Genomic DNA, 17,270 nt, shown 5'->3' on the forward strand with positions numbered 1-17,270 from the left:
CACAGGCCTTAATGAGCAGGCTTTTCACAGACCTCGCTACCTTAGGTGCTAGCACATGCAGCTCCTTGTGGTTGCTCCTCCTCCAAGGCCGTGTGCAGCTGCCTCTTCAGCATCCCACCTGGCCAGGAAGCTCTGTGGCTGAGCGTGCTTGCTCCTCTGACCTCCCTTTGTTTCATCGTGCCTCTATGCATGTGCGCATGCTCACACTTGCTCCTCCAACATGTTAGGCCAATCTGCCTCAGCTCCTCAGAAACAGAGCGGAAGTAGGATGCCCACGGTGCTTGTTACATCATGGCTAACAAATGGTTAGTCCATTGCTCATTGCAGTAGCAGTAAGAAAGGAAAGTCAGAAGCCCAAGAAATCTGTGGGGCTACAGGCAGGGTATGGTGAGCCAGGGCAGGGCACGGTCACAAGTAGGCAATGCAAAGTGCCCCACAATGTTGCACTGTATTGCCAGCATAATTGTATTTACCCAGCAGCACTCAAGCCATAATATTCCATTGTTTGGCAAATCACAATCTATCCACCCCTACTGCTCCCAGCTATGTCCGTCGCAATTCTGGATGGAATCTAGTTGTGTCAGCTCTCAAGTGCAAGAATGACCCCTTAAAAAAGGCGGAGGCATGGCTTTCTCTCCAACATGCATGTGCACACACACACACACACACCCTCCGCAGCAATGTCGTGCCATTTTGTGAATATTGTGCTTTTAAAAGTACATTTAGATCTTTGGTTGATGTATGCTGAATTCTGGCGCACGTGCCTCCCCTGAAAGTTTTAAAACATTAAACATTAACAAAGCCATTTCTCCTACGCCTCAAACATGCCCAGTTGCCTTCCATTACGTGAAATCAGGATATGATGTTTTTGGTAGAGGCATGAGAATATCACTTATAAAAAGTACATTTTTACACATGGGTCTTTTACAGGATATGATGTTTTCAGTAGAGGCATAAGAATATCACTTATAAAAAGTGTGTTTTACACATGGGTCTTTTATAACTGTAGCTGCAATAAAGTGTCATCTATTCTTGACATGTATTGCTATAGATTCTCACACATTTCTCTTACTTTCTTTCAGTCTCCCTTCCCTAGCACTCCCACCTCAAGGCGTGCCTTGCAGAGGACTCTGTCAGATGAGAGTATTTACAGCAGTCAAAGGGAACACTTCTTCCCTTCGCGAGCTTCTCTTCTGGACCAAGCCCTTCCAAATGATGTCCTTTTCACCAGCACATATCCTTCTCTCCCCAAGTCATTACCCTTAAGAAGGCCATCATACACGTTAGGAATGAAATCTTTACATGGTAAGTATGCTTCCAGCTTGATTGTAGAGGAAGTGCCATATATTGATTGGCTAGTTTAATGGTTAGAGTTTGGGGCGGGGTGTGTGCCTTTTGGTCTACTCTGTCCTTAGGACTCAGGATAAGCAAGCATCCTTCACAGTTATGATGCACTTTTATACTTATGGACAGATTCAGACTGACATATCTTTTGCAGTCTTGAAACTAGAATACTACACTACATTCCGTCTTGGGCTGGCTTTGCTCATTCAGAACTTTCCATTGATACAAACATAGGACTATTTTTCTGAAGGGAGGTGGCCATTCTCAGCACATTATGCGAATGCCTCCATCTGCTGACTGTATATTAGCAACAGAGTATAATTGAAGGTGATTGGCTTGACCTTTAAGGCTCTAATGGCTTGTGCCCTACATATTTTAGAAACACCTAAGACCAAGTGCAATATTGAAGATAGGCAGTTATACTCCCTCTTGACTACTAGTGATGTGCCAAGTTAAGAGCAGCAATGGCACAAAGAATAGGATCCTCAGTCCTACCCTTTCTCTTGAAGATTTTCCAAAGTCTGAACCTAATCATTTTGGGAAACATTGTAAAGCCTTGCTGTTATAGGGCTGTTGCTTAAATAACTAGAGCTGAGCTAGTAAAGTATAAAGTGTTTTGTATTTTTTCATTTTGGCATGATCCAGCCAAAGTAAAGTACTTTTAATTCCTATTGATCTCAGTTGAAATCAATGGGAATTAAGTTATTAATTTTGGTTGGATTGTACCCTTTATTTGTAGTGTTTAATACCTCATATGAAAATAGAGTTTCTTCAGAGCCCTGATTTTCTGGAGGAATTTGGTCAAGTAATAGGAGAATAGGAGGGAAGCAATAAGTGGACTCGAATTATTATTATTATTTACATTTTTATACCACCTCATAGCTGAAGCTCTCTGGGCGGTTTACAAAATGAATTTATTTTTATTTTATTTAATAAATTCACATATCAGCCAACTGGCAAATTCCCCCAGGGTGGTTTGCAATTAAAAAAAAATAGCAGAAGAAAAAAATACATGTATAAAAATATGAAGATAACATTAAAAACACTAAAATATTTTTAAAATTAAACATGTTTACGAGCCTGCAGTAAAATGAATAATCAAAGCAGATTAATACTTGGTGTGGCGAGCTTTCTATGAAAGAGGAATAGTTAACCCTTCACTGTTGGCTCCACTCCCCATTGACCACAAAGACTCCCTTCACAGGTTGACCAATTGTCCATTACCTTTTCAGGAACCTCCATTTGTATCTGAATCTGTGGAAAGTTAAGAGAAAAATTCTTTATTTAGAATAAATAAAGCTAAATGTCTGATTCTTTGTTGCCTCAGGGGAATTCTCTGCCTCCGACAGCTCCCTCACAGATATGCAGGAGCAGAGAAGGCAGCCCATGCCAGACCCAGGCCTCATGCCCCTGCCTGATTCTGCCTCTGACTTGGACTGGTCAAACTTGGTAGATGCTGCCAAAGCCTTTGAGGGTAGGTGTTTTCCGTTCATGACCTGAGAAGCCCGTACACCCCCTCACTGAAGAGTTTTTAATCTGCTATTTCTATCACAGCATGTCAACTCTGAAACCCACGTTCTTTTTCAGTTGCAATGGCATTCCTAACAGTGAGGGTGTGCAACATGCAGCCTAACCCAGTACAGGACCCTGCCACCCCCACAGCCACCACCACCACCACCACCCCACATTCAGAAAAAGTGTGTGTGTGTGTGTATAAAAACAAAAATGGCACCAAGAAGGTCAAATCTGGCTTGTATGCAAGCTAGATTTGACCCTTTTAGGGTTCTACAGCTTCAAAGTCGCATAGCATTTAGAAATAGATTTTCAAAGGAAAAAACAAAACAATTATTATATGACATCTACAGGTTGATGTTAACCTGGTGTTGTTGTTTTTAATGTTCTTTGATTCAAGGGAGCAAAAAAAAAAAGATTAAGTGTTGTGGACTAAATTAAATGATAATTTAATTAAGGATAATTTCCACGTATTGGTGGAGATCATGCACATTTTTTCCCCAACGCCCACCAGCACATGCACAAAGTAACATGTGACCCGATTGCAGCCTTGATTTGCTCAGCCTGTGCTTCCCCCACCCCACCCTTTCCCCTTTTCGTATATAAAGTTTGGGCAAATTTGGCCTACATATCTACTGTCTTAACTGGATTACACTAACCATCTGGACTTGTTTGTGGGATCAGGGTACACACACATGACTCAAAAGCAAGGCAGCAAAAAAGCAGCTACATCTCCATCACTATTATTCACAGGCTGGATCTTGGCCTCCCAGATCCTGGTTCCAGTGTTCTGTCGATAGAGTAAAAGATAGTTCTTTCTGAATTTCCTTTTAATTTTGCCATGGGGATAATTGTGATCATAGTTGCACAATAATAGGACACCCTTTCCACAGAGTCTTACGCTAGAGTACCAGGAATTTTGGTCTACCATTACTATTTATTTTATTTATTTATTTAAAACATTTACATCCCGCCCTATATCACTAGGATCTCAGGGCGGCGTACTAGTTATAGTTGCCTATATCCACTCATTAATGTACAGCATCTTTACCCCATTCTTTAGCCACAAATGCTCAAAGAACGGATTACATAAGATCAATAAAACAAGAAAAGGCCCTGCCTGCATATTACAATCTAAAAGACACATCACACGTGGAAAAAAGGGATGAGGAAAGAAGAGAAACACAAGGAAAACACTGTCCCAGTTCTTAAAGTTACTTAGGGCCCGTTCAGGAGACACCTTAAACCATGGCTTTAACCACGGTGAATAAGGCCTTTTGCTTTATTCACCATGGTTAAAGCCATGGTTTAAGGTGTCTCCTGAATGGAGCCATAGTAGTTCTTATAATCGCCAGCTGGAATGGAAGCAGTCCAGGGAGTGGAGCAGCCAAATAGGATCTGGTTTCTTACCAGAGCCACCGCTGGGGGGCTGTTTCCCATTTGTCCTTTTGCTGCAGCCTTGGGTGCCTCTGTGTCCTAGCTGTTTTTCCTGGGATCGAAGAAGAAAAGCTGGAAGGTTCGTTTGTTTACGTTAGTTAAAAGAAGGATGTTAGGCCGCCTTGAGGCCTAGTATTGGGCAAAAGGTAGGATGATGATGATGATGATGATGATGTCGTCTCACTGCTGAAGATTTTTGCTCCTGAGGAAGGAGAAATTAATTCTCCGAAACGTGTTAAGCTCTGATTTACAATTTTAAAAATCATTTCATCAGCACTGGGGACACATCTTCACCTCTTTTTTTTCAGTTAGCAGACACTGCCTTCTCCATCCTCACCTCCTCTTATTTTTTTGGTGGGGATGCGGGAATGCCATTGCAAGAGCTGCTTGTGCACTCCACAGTTTACATCAGGTCACCAATTCAATACTTGGCTTTCCTACATTTCCCCCCCTTGCCGTCCTTGTCTCCCTGCCTTCCTTCTCACAAAAGAAGGCTCTCTTCTCCTACTCCATGAGAAAAATAATAATTCTGTTGTGTGGGGCATGTGTGTTTGTGTGTCTGACTTTCTCTTTCTCTCCAGTCCAGCGAGCCTCATTTTTTGCCACTAGTGATGAAAACCACAGACCTGTCAGTGTTGCTTCCAATAATGATCAAGCTGAAGACCAGCTTCCAGCACAGATGAAGCCTTACACTGGGTAAGTAATATGCTGAACAATCACGTTCAAGGCAGAGTGAGGAAACTCTGCTGTGCAGTAGGCTTTGTAAACTCATAGAAATTTAAGATGCATATACTGTTATTAATGGAAAAACTGAAAAAATGTGGGTTCAGCATAAGGAAGCAGAGTTTACTACACATTTCTGGAAGTATTTTTTAGGTGATAGATTTGGGACACTGTCCAAGGACCTATCTGATACTCATACTTTCAAGGAACTATTGTGTAGTTAAAGGAAAGATGTGTATTCTGGAATGTGTATTGTGTAGTTAAAGGAGAGATGTCTATTCCATTTTATCTTCACAACAGCCCTGTGAATTAGGTTAGGCTGAGAGTCAGTGACTAGCCCAAAGTCACCCCAAGTCTTAGTATAACACTTATACCACACTGGCTCTCAGAGTAAGTTGGTTCACAGAGTTGCTTAAGCCTCGGTGAGCTGTGGCATGCCAGCTGACATTTTGCATATTCAGGCCCTAACTGGGGGTTATTGTATTCTCTGAACCCAGCCACCATGGATTATGTGAGGGTTAAAAACCCCTCAAATAACCATACAACAGACCATGGGGTATGTGAGGGTGGTTTAACTCTCACGTAACCCACAGTGTCTGGCTTTGGACAATGTAGCAATCCCCAGTTGGGGTTGCCTATGCAAAATGCTGACGGGCATGTGCCTCAGTTCACCTTGGCTTAACTAAACCACAGTGGGCAGTTTGATCATGTAAACCAGGTCACTATCTAAAACAAAGAGCACACATTGCTTTTAGAACCCTAAAACAAATCCACCCTTGAATAGAATCTTAAAAGGAATATTACAAATACCTAATTTGCTTCTATCAAATTCCAAGCCCACTTTATGCAGCTGTTCTGAAACACAGGTAGACCCACTCCAGGCCTAACACTTGCATATGGTTAGCACCAGCTTTGAGTTGTCTCCTTAATCCTGAAAAAAGTAAAATAACTCTTTGGTTTATTCTGCCCTCAGGATAGAGAAAGAAAGTGACCTGCAGACAGAGTTGGAGAAGTTGCCTTAACAATGTTTTTTTTTTTCAGTGCAGATTGAAAGGGTTAGATAAAACCATGGAGATATTCAGTTGCTATCAGCTGTGATAGCTAAATAGACCCTTTATGGTCAGAGCAGTATTCTTCTAAATCAAGTGGAGGAAAGGGGCTGGCCCTTTTTTTGCATATACCTCCAAAACTTGGTCCCTGAGGACAAACAGCTGGCAGGGGTGGGGGGTGGATTGCCTTTATGCCCTGCTTGGAGGCTTCACAGCAGCCTCTGACTGGCCAATATTGGACCCAAAATGATAGGTTAGATGGGCCATTGGTCTCTTTCAGCAGGGCTCTTAGGTTTTTACTGGTTTGCCCAATCCTTCTCATGGTTTGCATATGCCAACATAATACTTAAAGAAAACAAACCATTGGTTATGTCTGCACATGGCCCTAGAGAAGATGAGCATTTAGAAAAGCTTGCAACTCAGTGTCTGTCTCCTCCTTCCTGCAGTAAAGAGTCTCCTCCTTCTCTTGCTTCTAAAGTGAGCCAGCTGGAAGGTATGCTGAGAATGCTGCAGGAAGATTTAAAGAAGGTAAATTACTAAAAGAACTGTTTCTGTTTAAATGCTAGTCTATATTAACCCTGACCTTTAATATTCCTATACTGTATTTCAGAAACCTTGGCCTCTTACCAGTCCGAAGCTTTGGCTAAGGGGCAGTATATAAATTTAATAAATAAATAAATTTGTTGGGTTTACAAACAAACAAAACCTAAAGCCCAGAGAGCTTCAGCTATGGGGCGGTATATAAATGTAATAAATAATAATAGTAGATGCAAGATGAAACTAGAAGATGTACTTTCTAACAGGCAAACAAGACATGACACTAAACATATCATTTGAAGTGTCACAGTTTGTTTTTTATTGTTCATCGTTGCCCCGGGGGAAGTATTGTTAGGACCCTGCGGTGAGGAGTTCAGCCTTTTCCTCTGTCACTGTAGTGACAACTATTAGCTTTGAAGGCAAACTCCCTTGCTTTCCAAGGCTAACAGTGTGGGGTGGGATTGATTTTCATCAGGACTATAGTTAGGGAGAAAAAGATTAAACTCATACCCATGTGCGACAGTACCAATGAAAATTGTGGGGAGGGGTGGCAGCTATGAATAGTGTTTTTTTTGGGGGGGGAGTTTTTAAAACAGCACTTGAAGTAACCTGTTTAGTGTTCTGTCTAAGTCGGCTCTAAGCCTGAAAACCTTGGCTGAAGAGGAAGGGCTCTTCCTTTGCATTGGCCAAAGAGTTTTCAATTTAGTTGAGTGAAAGCTCAGTCCAGGCCTTTTTAGTTGATCACGTGACAGATTAGCACCTGCAGGAGGCTTTAGCAGAAGCCCTGGGTTTATAGAGAAAACCCCAGCAGATTTATCGACAGATCCCAGCAGAGTTTGTGTTTCAAGGATATAGGGAGAGGGACAGAAATGTCATCATGGAACCCAGAAAACTAGCATTTTCCTTAAACTGGGTACACTTGTCATAACATTTCGAATAATAATAAATTACGCAGAGGGAAGTCAGGGCAATTGGAAAGATCGCCTTTTTGATAAAGGTCTAACCTGGTGATTACGACAGGGTTTGTGACATAAAATCCACACATGAGAAGTTGTGTCTTGTCCTCATTCCCCAGGAAAAAGAAGACAAAGCCAATCTTCAGGCCGAAGTGCAGCATTTGCGGGAAGACAATTTACGGTTACAAGAAGAATCCCAGAACGCCTCTGAGAAACTGAAGAAATTCACTGAATGGGTTTTCAACACAATTGATATGAGCTAAGAATAGCACACATGAAACAAACATATTGGCAAAAAAGAAAAAAGAAAATCTCTGTAATGGGACTTAGCTTTAATACCATCCTAATCATGACCTTTGAAAGCCCAGTCAGAGCACTTTCACATGTTTCGTACGGTTTTTTGCATCTCTGCAAGCACCCAGAATTATTGCAGATCAACAATCATTGACTGCCTTTTGTAGAAAAAAAGCAAAAAGTAATTTTAAAGAAATAAAAGTTTAACTGCTAAAATGTGAATGTCTTTATTTTTTTTGCACATTTTCTTTATCTGTCCTGTACAAAATGACTTGGAGAGCAGACCAGAATAACTGTCCATCTGCCTCTGTTTATTTCTATTCACTTCTTTGTATCAGTTTCAGATTAATCTGCTTTATTCTTGCTGCTTTGGCAAATATTACAACTTCTAAACAACAAGAAAGTTGTTTATTTTGTTGCTTCCTTTTTATTGTTTCCACAGGCAAGAGGATGTAAACTATATTTTGGGGTGTCTCCTTAATGATTTGCGCTTGACCTTCTTTAGAGCTATCGCCACATATGTTGTATAGAACCATAGCTCATAGAATAAGTATGTCTGTGTACACACATGTACATGTGCGTATACAGTATAGCCAGCAGAAACTTCAGCCATGGGCATGGCAAGTTATCCAATTCTATTTTTGCTCAGCTTTTTGAATTTTTGTCACCTTCCTATGGAAGTGCAAGGGCTTTTCAGCTATGTAAGGGTCAGACATCACAAATCTGGTATACTAGATGGGCATCCTTTCTCAGGTTGTTTGAGAGAACAGAACACTCACAACTGTTGTAAGAACTGCCCTCTGCCTCTTCCTATCTACAGACCTTTCTGTCATCATGCCTTTTCTGATGGCATATGTTTGAACTTTCTTAAATACTGAAAGCCCCAGTCCTGCGGAGCCAGGTATTGTGTAATTATATGTATCAGCGGCTCATTCTTCTGCAGCTATCACAGCTCCATAAGCGGTCCATTGGGCTGTCTTCCTACCAGAAAACCCTCCTTTCAGCGTCTTGCTTTCATCCAAGGCTTGCACTGTCTTCACTCGCTATACAAGACTCATTGGATGCTACAAAAAAGAAGCCAGAATGGTCCCTGCCCAATTCTTATCCCCTCTTGGCAGCATCACACAAGCACCCATATACAGCATCCTTGTACCTTGCCTGGTAAAGGGCAATCAACCAATAGCTACTGCAGTATGGGGATCCACCAATGTCCATGTGACCGATATTTGTTGCAACTCATAGACTGTATAACATTGTATGACAGTGTGAATGACCTCAGTGGAATTCACATTTTATAACCTTGTGCTCAGTGGAGGTGGGTGGCTCGCATTTCAGTGGGGCAGTGGATCCACTCTGGGTCAGAACTTTAAAGGATCTATCCAAAGCGCTGGACCCTACCCCGAATGTGGGTTCAGCTCTTTGGACAGCTCCTTTAGAGTTCTGACTGAAACCTGGAGTGGATTTACCGCCCCACTGAAATAGGAGCCCAACCAGTCTCCGCTGCTGGTGCTTATCCACATTCCTGCCCAGGTGTCCTCTCTTAGCATCCCTACATATAAAAAAAAGTTAGATGCAAATCAAGAGTTATATCTTTTACTTTATTTGGCAGGTGTTAGGCGTACATAATTTTTTAACAGCTTTAGTATCGGTACCCCAAGTGAAAAGAAAATTGGCTGACTAGAACTAAAGTGATTAAAGCCATTCCTATCCTTTTTAGAATCAGGGTAAGGAGGAAATCAGTTTTCTTACTCTTGAATCTCTGATGTGTGGATTTTCCAGTAAAACTGGCTAATGTGAAAGGTGTGTGCCGGGAGGCTAACTTGTCATAAAATGTCACATCTGCTGAAATAAACTCTTAAGTCCTGGGGATGGGGAGGGGACTGCGTGAGCTGTTGCAGCCTGCCTAAGCATTGTTTCAAGTGGCATGTGGTGAACCTAGTTGTGACCGCTGCTGCATGCAACCATGATATTCTTCCCTACCCATTGCCACCTCTAACAGTAACAATCCAGGTCTGTCCATTTCATGAACGCTCCTTCTTCCCTTTGCTCCAGGCACCTTTCACTACTGGAGATGTTCTTAACCACTGCCATTGAGTCTTCCTAGTCTTTTTTTATATGCATTTTCATAACTCCTAACTGTACAAACCCACATGGTTTGCTTTGACCTAAAGCTTCGTTTGTGGTGATTATCCCGTTGGGATGTATTTCTGATAATTGGCCATGGAAGAGGATTGCTTTGAAAGCATTTCTGGAATGTCTTAGGCGCTCTCTCTCTCTCTCCCTCCCCCCCCCCCATCCCCAGTAACTTGTATGAAGGAGATCCATATAATACCTGATGTAATTTGTAAATGGGAAATATTGCTAACATCTCTAAGCATCCTGACTTATTTTTTCTCTCTTTAGTTTTTTTTAAAACACATTGGGACTTGGGGCAGACTATTTATTAGAGTTTTGCAACAGAGTTCTTGTATGAAGCCTCTAAAAGGCTACTTGTAAAAACAAAAATCTGACAATAAAATTCATTTTAAAGGCTCTTCTAGAAACAATATTCTGTTTGGTTTTTATTCTTTGAGCTTTCTTTATATACTGGTTCCTTGCCACATCACCTGTATGAGAACTCGTCAGTGCCAGAATTAAAGCCATCAAGAGGTGTTGGGTTAAGGTATAATACTTTTACATGCACCATTCTGTATGTTTTTCTAGTGTCCCTCCCTTTTCTTATCTATCTTGTGAACGGGAAAAACATCATTTAGTTTTGGTTTTGATTTAGCTTCACACCTGAGCATTTATCCAAAAGCATTAACAGGAAGCTGACGTTGGTTGTCATGTAAGGTGGTCTCGGCTGTTTTTTTCTGAGGTTAGATGAATCTGAATGTTTGTTGAAGGGGGTTGAGTGGGAGGCTATTTCCGCATCAGATTATTTCTTTCCTTGGCTATTCCTATGTCTACAATTAGCAGTCTGTATGCTGGCATCTAAGAGTGTCCACATAGGAACGGAAGGAGATGGCTTTATCTCATGAGGGGTGAAAAGGCCACAGGTAGCCACCACTACGTTCCCTGTGGTTGCATCACTCTGGCAGATTATATTAAAGGTGAGAGAAAATTGACTCCTAGGAGTTCTCCTTATGAGCCCATCTCAACCAAAAATGCACACTTAGGTGTAGTGAGCATGGTCTCTTTCCTACTATTTAACATATAGGCCGACAGTAGGTTAGGTAGGGAAAAACAAAAATAAGGAGTATAACGTAGGTGCCAAGCGAACCTCCTTAGGGAGCTCATTCCACAGCCATGGTACCACAGCAGAGAAGGCCTTACTCCTGGTAGCCATCTACCTCACTTCCTTTGGCAGGGACTAATGGAGAACAACCCCTGAAGATGATCTTAGTGTCTGGGCAGGTACAGTTAGGTCTTGCCAAACCTCCTCTAGTACATGTACCACCCAAGGCATGTACATGTTATGATCGTGAATAAATTGCAAGGGGACCTAAGTCTCCACTATAACAACTATTTTTGAGGATGGCAGGGAACTGCAGTGGTCCAGTGGTTAGCCGATAAGACAATAGGATAGCTCTGAACACTGCCTGAAAGCGGGCTTTCAAGCTATCCACTCACTATCCAGCAGATAACAAAATTCAACAGGGTGATGTGCTTGACATCCCTCAAGAGAGCGTGTTCCGCAACACAACACAGGAAGGGTGGGGGTGGCTTGAGAGCTTTACATCCTCCAAGCATCACTGTTTCTACATCCCTTGGGTTGTCTGCTGCTGTAGCACACCTCTTCAGCCAAATCAGAAAACAGTTTGGCGAAGTTGTATCAAATCATGGGTATTTCCAACACATCTAACATTGTGAAAAGCCATTTTCTGTGAGTTGTTTATCCATTTTTATTTTTAAAAAGGAGGATTTCAGCGACCAATGTTAAAATGAGCATCAAAAACAACTGCTGGAAAATTCTATGTGCACAGGCTCCTTGGAGAGATGCACAAACTGAGCATAAAGGCAGCTGCTATGCTCCTTGGAACTTTTTGATGCCATGCCACTGCCTATGCAGATGCCTTTCAGGAAAATCTGCATTCTTCCAAGTTTTGCTGCACACTTCATTACCTACCACTGGATCTGGGCCAACATCTGTGAGATGCGTTGAACAGATGGCTCTCCTAATAATTAAAGCAGATTCCTTGCCTCATCGATTCCTCAGTACTCCAGGAAACCCATCCATCATCTAGGAATGATAGCTACTCAAGGTGTAACTCCTTATGCAGCACCTTAATAGTAGGTTACTATTTTAATAGATACATGTAAACAGCTGTTAGGAATTAATAAGCTCCCACCTAAATGAGAAAGGAGTTCTTCCTGCACTTGCAGATTGCTGTCCATTCTTTTCCCTTGTTCTCCACCCTACGTTGTCTGGTTTTAAGATACTCCTTCCTATCTCTGCCTAATAAAGCCAATCAAATAAAAGGACTGCTTGTGAGCAAGTATAAGGGCTAAGTGTGAGCTATTTTGGCTCTGCTGGCCCCCACCCCTGATATACATTCAGTCATCTTTACATCATCCCTGCCATTACCCCTATTGTACATGGGCTTGGCACTACTGAGGACTAAAGTAGATGCTATCTTAGCAGCAGTGTGAGTCTAACCCCACATTTGCCAAGATAACAGGTAATGAAGGAGCAGAGGATAAACAAGGTAAGAGGTAGGAGTGTTTAATCCTTCCTGCTGACCCTGCCTTGCTAATTTCCCCCCTCCAGCTGACCTGGGGTGGCATTTCCTGGACAGAATCTGCTGGTGTGGGGATGGTTAAACACTGATTTCCCATGCAAACCAATTACTCATCCTCATATTACTGGTTCTTTTTAATTTGTTCTTTATTTATTTATTTATTTATTGCATTTCTATACCGCCCAATAGCCGAAGCTCTCTGGGCAGTTTACAAATTTATAACCCACCCACCCCCAAAAATATCTGCCCCACTTTTCCTATCCACAACAGAGTCCTTCAAAGTGCTCACAAAATACAAAACCAGCATTAACACAATAATGTATCATTAAACCCCAATTGCCAGTCTAAAGGGACCAACAGAAAGCAAGAACACAAAGAGCCAAAACTAACAACCAAGAAATTGCATGAAATAGCAGCAGAATTGAAAGCTTATTTTAAGAGAAATTTATGCAATTGCCAGTAGAAGAAATAAGCGCGGAAGACCCAACCCAACCTCTTGGGGCACAGAGGGCTGGATCCAACGGTGCCCTTCCACGGGCAGCCCAGGCCCACCATCATCTTCCCAGCTGTGAATTTGCACAAATCAGGATTTGTACCAACCCACCCCCCAAAAATGGGAAACCGTAAGCCTGCCCAACTCAATGTGCGCCAAGTCGAGCCAGCTCAGGGATCCATAAGCTGGTGACCAGGGGGCCAAGCTGGTAAAACTCCACCCCCAAAATGGGTTCTTCCAACATGCCTGTCTCCAAGTATGATGTGCAAAGACTTTATCTGAAACCCTGGAGAGCTGCTGTTGGTCAGTGTCAATACTGAGATAGATGGACCAAAGGCTCAACATAGGGTAACTTCTTATGGCTTTCCCATTGGTTTTGTATGTTTTTACATTGTTTTATGTCATTGTAAATATTTACATCGATGTTGATGGTGGCTCTGGAAGGAGGGAACAGAAACAAGACACATTAAATAGAAAATTGTGACTGCTGCTGCCAACTGCCCATTGTTATAGGTCAACACTTTGCACAAAACGGATGTCCTGCCTGTTTATTTTCAGTGTCCTGAATGGGAGAAATAATTACTGCTGACTTGGCTCTAATTAGAACGGAACGGACCCTCTTCAGACAAATCCTGCAGCCGTCCCCCAGGGCAATGTGGGTATAATAAGGTCTTATCCATCATTAGTGTCTGATAAGTCTCTAAACCCTTTTCAGATAATTAGTTGGCACGTGACAATAGAGTAATGCTTTCTCCATGATCCATTTTTTGTTCCCAAGTATCTCAAGGCCCCATCAAAACCGTTCCTTATTTCTGGCTCAGATTTACAGCTAATTGGGATTTTATACACGTGCTTTAGCGCATCTATCTATATTGCCAATTTTTTTGTGGAAGTATGTTCACTATCCTCCAGTGGAAAAAACAGGCAATCTTCAAAATGACAGTGAGATTAAGGCATGCGCTTGCAGTTTACCTTTGGATAGACTGAGGTCTCTGAAAGTAAGTGAGCTCTTTGGAAACACACAGCAATTTTCCCATTGAAGCTTGTGTTTAGAATAGGGCAGCCAGAAGACACCTAAGCAGGAGGCCGGAAGAGGTCAACAGCCTGTTATGATGGGGACAAACATACGTGAAGGGATGAAGCCGCACCACTAAAAGGCTTAGAAGTGGACAAATTCACAAAGGTTCGATGCCTTGCTTTCAAACACAGGTTTGGCTGCCTTGGACTTTGTACTACCTCACATTTTTAGCGTGCTTCCATTTTAACCCGCGAAAATTAACTCCTCTTTTTTTCTTTTGAATTTTCCTTATGATAATGGACACTAAAAAAGAAATTACTATAGAGTGAATGTTTCTTGCAACGATACTGACTTGAAATAGGAACCAAAGAGCTCCATGAGGAGTTCCATGGAGGGAAGTATCACCAGGGGGGTTGTGGGGAGGGGGCAACTCAATTGCATAAGGGCCCACAGCATTTACTTCTCCAAAAGAGAAGGCAAACTGCTAACAGCAAAAAACTACGATTTTGGGGGTCATCCAGTAACAAGTCAAAGAGTTCCTGTACCCTGTTTCTTCTTCTAGACCTTGGTTATGTAGCAGAAAACCTCCATCTCCCATCTGAGTTTGGTGCAGATGGACTGGGAAAAGAGCCTCCTTAGGAGCCTTCTGTTTCTTCCAGAAGGCTCCAATACCCTGTAAGATGCAGGCTACTGGAGGACCACCCATTTCGTGGAATGCAGCTTGGCAGAGCTAGCCTGGATCTCAGCACTCCTCTTCTCCCCTGCATACAAGTTTTCCCTTTTAGACTCGCTTCTCTCCCTCCCTGGTATGAAACTTTGGGCTTTGTTCCTGTTCCTGGAGGCCGTTAGGCCCCACCTGCCTAGGTAAGGCCTGAGTTTCTAGTTTTCCTCATGCCCTAATTAGCTATTTTCTTCTTTCTGTTTCCTCTCCCTGATTAATCCTTTGCCCTCCAGAATTTGTTCTGCCCGCCCCCTTGGGTCACAGGAAGTCATTCTGAGCAACTGCAGGTCTTTCAGGAGACACTTTTGCTGTGCAATCACACTGCCTCGTTCACAGATTTTATGAGAGGTCCAGACAATGTTGTCTTCCATTTTTAGCTCACCTGCATTTTCTGACCCCTTCTTCCATCTTTTTTTCTTACCAGAAAAATAATGTGCTGACAAAAAGATGGAGTAGCTACACAATGGCTGAGTTTGGACGACACGCTAATCAACAGTTGTTTCCCATTTTGTTCCCCCCCACCTCAGTTGATTAGCGTGTCAGCCAAACTGAGCCAATGAATGCCTTCTGAGTGTTAGAGCTAGGAGTCCTCCGTCTGGAAGCACTCAATGAATAAGAAAAATAATCTAGAGCAGTAGTCATTTGATATGGTTGTCAAGAGCTGCACAGTAGACAAAAGATAAGATTTGTCAACTTCCATTTGGAGAGCAAAAATTCAAAACAAGAACTATGCAATAAACATAGCAAACCACAGCCAGGTCTGGAGGCAGTTCCTTCACAGCTGCAGACTCATAGCTTACATTCCCTAGACCAGGGATGGTTAAGATGCGTCCCTCCAGATGTTGCTGGACTCCAGTTCTCATTAGCCCCAGCTGTTTCAAAATTGGTGCACTGCACCCCAAAGACTCATATAGACTGTGACTTTCAAACAAACCTAAGTTTTATTTATACAAAGCCTTTCCACTGAGCTCTTTCAAGCAGTGGCCTTTCTCTCCTCAGGCCAAAACTACTGGGTGAGGCCTTCAACCACTTCCTGGTTGCTTCCAGGAAGCACAAATACAATAGGAAAGCAACGTTAGCAGGCAAATGTTCAAGCACAGTTTTACCTAATTGGAACTGTATGAAACCCAGTTCTTCATTCCAAAGAGAGACCTTGGTGTCCTGCTGGATACCCTTGGAGTGTGGGTATGAGCAGGTGGACTGCTTAAACTTTCCTAGTGGTTAGAGGACAAACTGCCAGGCACATCTATTATTAGGAAAAAGAAAAGCACATGGCCCAGAATGGCTAGGACTACAAGTCCCACCATCTTCATCCAACAAGACCCATGCTAATTGGGGATGATGGATTTTATAGTCCAACACCAGGTTGGGGAAGGCTGGGCTAAAACATGTCAGTGTGTATGCAAAGAAGAAACAAAAGCCAGTTGTGGGACAGAAACCGCTGCTCCGAATGGTCCTGAGAAAGAATCAAGAACTCTGCAAGGCTGAAGCATCCTTTGGGAAACCTGGAGCAAATCTACACGTAGTACTGAAGGCGCTTGCGTGCGCCCCCAGTGCGCCGTCAAAACGATGGTGTAGACGGCGAAAGAAGAGACGGAGGAGGAGGCGGCTGGGGAACCGGCCGCGTCCTTGCCGCTGCCGCCGCCTCCCCGCCGTCCTCCTGTTGCCGGGGTAAGAGCCACCCGGGTCGGAGAGCTCGGCTTCCGCTTCCGCCGAGCTCTCCGACCTGGGTGGCTCTTAGCCCGGCAGCAGGAGGCCGGCGGGGAGGCAGCGGCAAGGACCGGTTCCCCAGCCGCCTCCGCCTCCGTCTCTTCCTCTGTCTCTTCTTTCGCTGTCTACACCATCGTTTTGACGGCGCACTGGAGGCGCACGCAAGCGCCTTCAGTACTACGTGTAGATTCCCTCCTGGGCTGCCTTCTATGGGGAATTTGATGCAATGGATTGCTACTTGGTAGAAAGGTTAAGGCTGTTTAGATTCACCTGTGCTCTGCTTGTATGTTTGTATGTCAGGGGTGTTGAACCTCAGGAGCATGGGCTAAATCTGGCCTGGGCGGCCTGTGGTCCCAATCTGGCCCATTGGGCTCATGCCTCTTTCCACAGGCCTACCCCGTTTTATTTATTTATTTATTTATTTATTTTATTACATTTATATACCGCCCCCCAGCCGAAGCTCTCTGGGTGGTTTACAACAATTAAAAATAGTAAACATTAAAAGTATACAAAAATTTAAAAAAACATAAAAACAGTATAAAAACAACAACAGCTGATCCTATGATGGCTTCCCAGCGTTTGTGCATATTTTTCCCCATTCTAAAAGAAGGGAATGTCTCTCCTAAGGCTTACATACTGAGATCCAGTGTGGTGTAGTGGCTAAAGTGTTGGACTGGGAGTCGGGAGATCCGGGTTCTAGTCCCCACTCAGCCATGGAAACCCACTGTGTGACTTTGAGCCAGTCACACACTCTC

The 17,270-nt window shown here is 43.1% G+C and overlaps 1 protein-coding gene across 6 annotated transcripts in view; it reads left to right on the top strand.

Annotated features, from left to right (window-relative positions):
* Positions 1-10,265, top strand: part of SIPA1L1 (signal induced proliferation associated 1 like 1) — a 182,368-nt gene extending 172,103 nt beyond the window's left edge. For all 6 annotated transcript variants that reach the window (XM_063117608.1, XM_063117614.1, XM_063117613.1 and 3 more), the window contains 5 exons: positions 1,083-1,305; positions 2,672-2,818; positions 4,875-4,989; positions 6,512-6,593; positions 7,678-10,265. In XM_063117608.1, coding sequence (XP_062973678.1) covers positions 1,083-1,305; positions 2,672-2,818; positions 4,875-4,989; positions 6,512-6,593; positions 7,678-7,821 — 711 coding nt within the window. In that variant the 3' untranslated portion in view covers positions 7,822-10,265. The remainder of the gene's footprint in view (positions 1-1,082; positions 1,306-2,671; positions 2,819-4,874; positions 4,990-6,511; positions 6,594-7,677) is intronic.
* Positions 10,266-17,270: the final 7,005 nt, after the last annotated feature.

The sequence above is a fragment of the Elgaria multicarinata genome, chromosome 2 (genome assembly GCF_023053635.1).
Source record: "Elgaria multicarinata webbii isolate HBS135686 ecotype San Diego chromosome 2, rElgMul1.1.pri, whole genome shotgun sequence".
In the NCBI taxonomy this organism is placed as follows: domain Eukaryota; kingdom Metazoa; phylum Chordata; class Lepidosauria; order Squamata; family Anguidae; genus Elgaria; species Elgaria multicarinata.